The sequence below is a fragment of the Engystomops pustulosus genome, chromosome 2 (genome assembly GCF_040894005.1).
Source record: "Engystomops pustulosus chromosome 2, aEngPut4.maternal, whole genome shotgun sequence".
In the NCBI taxonomy this organism is placed as follows: Eukaryota; Metazoa; Chordata; class Amphibia; order Anura; family Leptodactylidae; genus Engystomops; species Engystomops pustulosus.
This window is the reverse complement of record NC_092412.1, coordinates 143,244,479-143,250,458: the sequence shown is the minus strand read 5'-3', so window position 1 is coordinate 143,250,458 and position 5,980 is coordinate 143,244,479. Positions and strand designations below refer to the sequence as shown.

The window sequence follows — 5,980 nt, the reverse complement described above, 5'->3', positions numbered from 1 at the left end:
ACTTCGGTCTTTGCGATGGATATGTGCGTCACTAAAACACAGTGGTCGCAAGTCTGACTCCAAATTGGGAGCAATTTGGAGTCAGACTTGCGACCACTGTGTTTTAGTGACGCACATATCCATCGCAAAGACCGAAGTGGGAAACTTCATGACAACGTACAAATACCTGATAGGGCAATATAAGGATCTCTCCAAAGATCTTTTCATGCCTATGCCTAAGCCCATGACCAGGACAAGGGGGCATCCTCTACGCCTAGAGGAGAGGCTATTCTACCATCAACATAGATAAAGGTTCTTTACTGTAAGAGCAGTGAGACTGTGGAACTCTCTGCCGCAGGAGGTTGTTATGGTGGATACTTTGTACACATTCAAGAGAGGTCTGGGTGCCTTTCTAAATATCACAGGAGAAAACATTTTGTTTAAAACTTAAAAATACTCTTTTTTCCAGCCTTGTATACACTATGGTACTATGATCGTTATCCAATCCAAGCACCACTAACAAGAGGTTTGCCTTGCGTTTCTATACACAAGTCAAACGCAGCCTACATAGAAAGTACTCCTCAACGTACTAGTAATACAAACTAACCTTTTGTAAATGCCATAAACAATATTTATAACTAGTATGTTCAGGAGGACTTTCTATGTAGCTCTATAAGGCCTCGTTTGCAGGTGGTGTTTGACTTGGATGAATCCATCCTTTGACCAGTAAGGATCAACTACAAGAACATAGTGAACTGAATGGAATGAATTGAAAGTTAGGTTAACAGTATATGAATAAATTCAGCATTTCATGCAGTAAAAAAAAATAATCTTTATTTTAACCTTAGAATTCTTAAATTTTATTTATCACATTATTTTAACAGCTCAGAAAACCATAGTTTAGTTTCTTTACCAAATTTAACCAGGCATAGAAATACATAATTTATCTACAGATTTTAATTCCAGCACAATCTTCTACAAAAATGGCAGCATAAAGAGGTTCTGTAAAAAAATGGCAGAATGTGTGTAAATGCTGAATTGGATCACATAGCTCATAAAAAGATATGAATCCACCTTTATAATCCAAGTATATACCAATTTCATGTGTCAAATTGTAGTCTAATACTTCTTCCTGTTCATTATCATGTTCTGCATGAAGTGTATCAAATGCATCATACCAACTAATGCACCAGGATTTGTGATTTGTACCAATCTGTGACATATTACCACTTCTCTTAACACTATTATATGTTACACCAACAGACCAGTTCCCACTCTCAAATGCTTTGACTTCCCAATAGTGTTTTCCTGAGCAAAATCTTTTGGTGCTTAATACTTGCTGAGTATAGAATCTCTCTGGAAGATGAGGACGAAATTTTTGCCTGGAGGACTCCATAACCTCTTTGAAGTCATAGGAGATAGCAAGATCATAGTGTGCAGTATTAACATTCAGGATCAAGTCAGTTGAATCCTCTACATCAAAGCCACACGTTTCCTTCATTTGGTAAATAAAATTCAGGAAATTACTTAAAGCATTGAGCAAGGTCACATTGATCATTTCCTCATCCATGTTTTCAGAATATACCGTGGGTCTATAATAAGGTTTAGTATCCCCATCAATATCAGATTGCTTGAGAAAAGTCACAGGGTCAGAGATTTTACATATTTCTTGAATCTGGAGCTTTTTCTTGTGCAGTTCTTTGATTTCTTTGTCCAGTTTCTGGAATTGTTGAGAATGCAAGCTAAAAATGTTCTTTTCCTGCTTGGCAATTTCATCAAGCACATTGTTTTCCAACATGTTCAGTTCTTCACGAAGGCCTCGGAAAAGAGCAGAAACTTTATCTTTTAAGTGAAGTGATCTTTCTTGAACCTTTCTTCTGTGCCCCTCTAGCTTCCAGAATAGATTCTCTCTCTCTTCGGTTTGTAAAGCAAGCTTCTTTGCAGCATCCCATAGGCCTTGTCTCTTTTTCTCACCTGCTTCACAGAGAATGTCTACTTTATGACCTTTGTGTTTATCATCAAGACTACACGAGGAACACAATAAGCATTTATCCTGAATGCAAAAATACTTTACCGGCTCATTGTGATCAGGACATTTTTGGTCCTCCAGAGAAGAAGTTGGATCAATTAGGATGTGGTTGGCAGACTTGCTGTGGTTCTTGAGATGAAGTTGGCAAAGTGCAGCTTCACAGTGTAGACATGTTTTTACAGCAGGTGCTAGAGAAGTCACACAATATGTACAGAAGATCTCTGCTCCTCCTGTATGTTCACAAGTAGAGCGATAATGTTCAACTATATTACTCAGTTTCAGGTTCTTCTGCAGGACAGGTTGGGTTTTAAACTCTGCTCTGCATTCAGGACATGAACAAATCCCAGTTCTCTGTTGTTTTTCCAATAAAACGGTAATGCAGATTTCACAGAAGTTATGGCCACAGCTTAGCATGACTGGATTTGTGTATATGCTAAGGCAAATTGAGCAACTCAACTCACAGCTTAATCCAGAAGCCATGTTCAGGTGCCTGAGGGGAAAAAAAAAATATATAAATTGGTTTGTGTTCAACCCTTTTAATATCACACCACTTTTGGAATTTTGACATGGCCACATATAAAGATACATAACTTTTTTTTCTATTTATCTAAATCACTGCATGATGGATTGTGTTTTGCAGAATTTACCGCTTTCACTAGCATAGAACGACTTGTATGTTAAATAAATTACATTAAAGTCGGTTGATTACTTCACTAGTAAAAACATGGTATTGCTTATCCCTCTTCCGAGGCCCCATAATTAACTTTTTTCCTGACAGCATAACTATGTGGAAAAACCTGTGCTATGTGTGACTAATTTAACTGTGTACAACATTTTTTGAGTGGAATGGGCAAAAGAAAAAAAAAAAAATTACAAGAGCAATTCTGTTTTTTTTTTTCCTACTGTGCAGGGTAAATAACATAACTATGTACTTGACTTTCAGTTTGTTATTGACAAAACCCATCTAGGAGGAGACATTTCTTTACCATATAAAGTCAGCAGTGCAAGACTCTGTGGTAGATTTATTATTAGCAAATTCTAGCCCTGCATTAAAATCCTGAGTACGCCACACGCAGTAGCTGGTGGAGGGGACAGGCAGCAGGAGTGCCCGCCCCGTGCCTGCATGCTTTTGAAAAACTAGTGAACTTGGCATAATTTTGCACGCTGGCTGCACCACTCGCCAGATACATCAAGCCTCTTGACGTATGTGGCGCGACAAAGTGTGGGGCATGGCCGCTTTCATAAGATAAATCTCTCCCTATGAGTGAACACTGCACAGGGAAAGCGTAAAATAATTTGTGTGCTGGTAAGGTTTGCCTAATCAAACACAATTATAAAATACCACCTGAATTACAGTGCATCAGATCACAGTGGACCACAGATAAAGATTTAAAGGAAACCTACCACTTCTGAAGGTAGGTATGAGATACAAACACCGGGCACCAGCTCAGGGTGAGCTGGTGCCGGTGCTTAGTCTCGTTAGTGTTAAAACCGCGGTATCGCGGTTTTAACACTTTTGAAACTTTCTAGCAGAAACTGCTTCGGCGCTGCGCGCGACCGTGCGCGCGCAACGCCTGCGGCGTTTCCAATGTAGGCGCGCGCACGATCGTGTGCACGAAGCGCCGAAGCAGTTTCTGCTAGAAAGTTTCAAAAGTGTTAAAACCGCGATACCGCGGTTTTAACACTAACGAGACTAAGCACCGGCACCAGCTCACCCTGAGCTGGTGCCCGGTGTTTGTATCTCATACCTACCTTCAGAAGTGGTAGGTTTCCTTTAAAGAGTTGTTGTGCGGCTGACTGGATCTGCTTCATTCAAGCCACTTCCACTCCAACCAAGGGACACAGGAAGTGAAGTTCCCTGGAAAGCTGAAGTAATGTCCGATGACCGAAAATGGCACTCATTGGATGAAGCAGGTCCTATGAAAAAGTCCCCAAAAGTATATGTAAAATAATTTTTTATTGCCCCAATAAAGGGAGCATTACCATTATTCAGCAGTCAGTTCATAAGTGGTCATCCAGATAGATAGATAGATATATATCTATATATATTTTAATACCCTCTCCCCTATCAATTCCACCTGAGAGCCAATCTCCTCTCCTTCTGCTAGATTACACAGGCAGAGGAAGTAGAGAGAAGGCAGGGGGCTGGATGAGACATATTCTGCTTATTGTAGCAGCGTGTGAATCTGCAGCACTGAGTGACTGAGTGAAAGAAAGGTGTCAGTTACTATAGCTCTATGGGAACGTGCCACTAGCTGCATTTGTGAAAAGTGTGACAGGTTTCCTTTACTGTTGCACATCTTCACTCTCCAACTTTTTTTTTCTCCTACAATCAAAATCAAGCACAATAGATACAAGCACCTTGACTGTGGTAATCTTTTATTTGTAATCCATGGCCTCCTTTTTTCCAAAATAAATGTAAAATTATGATAATAAATCTGTGGCATTTCCAGAGTCACTCTGTGCTGCAGATTCACAGGCTGCTACAATGAGCAGAAAATGTCACTGAATGGCTCTAAAAACACTCAGAGCCCTTCAGGCTCATTAGAAAAAAAAATGTTAATTTTAGAAGGAATGAGCCATGGATTGCAAATATAAGCTATGCACAGTCACTGTGCCTAGATTTATCATGCCAGATTTCCTTTAGGAGGAAAGTACAGCAAATGAACTTTGAAGCAATCCAGATCAATGGTAGTGTGCCCTATTGATGCAGTGTATAAGTGGAGAGACAGGTTTGTAAAGTTCATACATTTTCTACAATGTCAATTTTTTTATGCAATAAGTTATTATACAACACAAATTTTCTAAGACTCTGTTTGTCAGGGAAATAATCTACAGAAGAATAAAATGAAATACTAGGATTGTAATAAACCTTCCCATTGCTTACAAATCAATCCCTTCTTTTGCAGCAAACACCAACGCATGCGTTAACATTGCGTTTACAAAGGTAAACAGTAATGTAATTAGGCAAATCACCTCTCATCAGCTGTTGTATATGCGTTTCAAACGCAATGGAAACGCGACCAAAACGCAACGTGTGAACGCGCCCTCAGTGGGATTCCTGGATTGATGGACCCATCAATTGGATATAAAGCACCCATCTTAATAAATTAGTTTTTAGGACCTCTTTAAAAAATTGATAATCAAGAGCAGACGCAGGCAAAGGGTTGCTTAAACATTTGAGACAAAAGTCTCAAAAAATAAAAAAACAGACTCACATGCCTCATTTATCAACCACCAAGATAAATCAGAAAAGCCCAAAACCTTCAAAAACATCCCAAAAATTAGACTAAAGTTAAAATTGCTTTGCCCCGTGAACGTCACGGATCGGTGCCACACACATGGATTACACCGCGGGGCCGCCATTGCCATCTATGGGGACCTATATGCAGCCGAAAATTTACAGCCGCATATACATCCCCACAGACAGGCGTGTGAATAAGGCCTTACTAAAACTCCAGCATAAAAAGATTATAGCAACTAGTAAACAATGTCAGGAGCATATATCTAAATATTAAAATAATTTGAATAACAGCATTACCTGGAAATAAATATAAAAAGTTTTAGTGCTTCTGCAGAAACCCAGTACAAAATACTGTAAATACTAATGCTGTATTGCCCACAGACCTGAACTGCAGCTTTAGGTCTTGTCCTTTCTACTTATCTGCCAATTGCCAGCAGCTGCTGCAGCCTTGTGCTTAAGGGAAACCTACCATTAGAAACCTACCTATGAGGCTGCGTTCACACGTGGCCTTTTGGTTGTGTTGAAACACATGCGGTTTCAAATGTTGGTATGCGTTTGGCTACTTTGAGGCTGGTTTCCCACGTGGCGTGTTCGTCGCGTTTTTAAACGCATTAAAAACGCAAGTGGGAGGGGGTTTGGCTAAAAGGAATCAGCGTTTTTTAATGAAACGCATGTGCGTTTTGGCCAAACCCCCTCCAACTTGTGTTATGGATGCGTTTAAAAACGTG

General features: G+C 39.7%; 1 protein-coding gene across 2 annotated transcripts; it reads right to left on the bottom strand.

Moving 5' to 3' along the window:
• Nucleotides 1-786: 786 nt before the first annotated feature.
• LOC140118623 (E3 ubiquitin/ISG15 ligase TRIM25-like) lies at nucleotides 787-5,722 on the bottom strand. 2 transcript variants are annotated; one of them, XM_072136751.1, is made up of 2 exons: nucleotides 5,636-5,722; nucleotides 787-2,498 (listed from the first exon to the last, which is right to left on the bottom strand). In XM_072136751.1, the coding sequence occupies exon 2, from the start codon at nucleotides 2,486-2,488 to the stop codon at nucleotides 923-925; it is 1,566 nt and encodes a 521-aa protein (XP_071992852.1). In that variant the 5' UTR covers nucleotides 2,489-2,498; nucleotides 5,636-5,722; the 3' UTR covers nucleotides 787-922. The 2 variants fall into 2 exon arrangements, with proteins under 2 accessions (XP_071992852.1, XP_071992851.1); XM_072136750.1 differs by having other exon boundaries at nucleotides 5,550-5,665.
• Nucleotides 5,723-5,980: the final 258 nt, after the last annotated feature.

Excerpts from the sequence above, each read along its gene's own strand:
- LOC140118623 (XM_072136751.1), bottom strand. The coding sequence starts at position 2,488 with ATGGCTTCTGGATTAAGCTGTGAGTTGAGTTGCTCAATTTGCCTTAGC.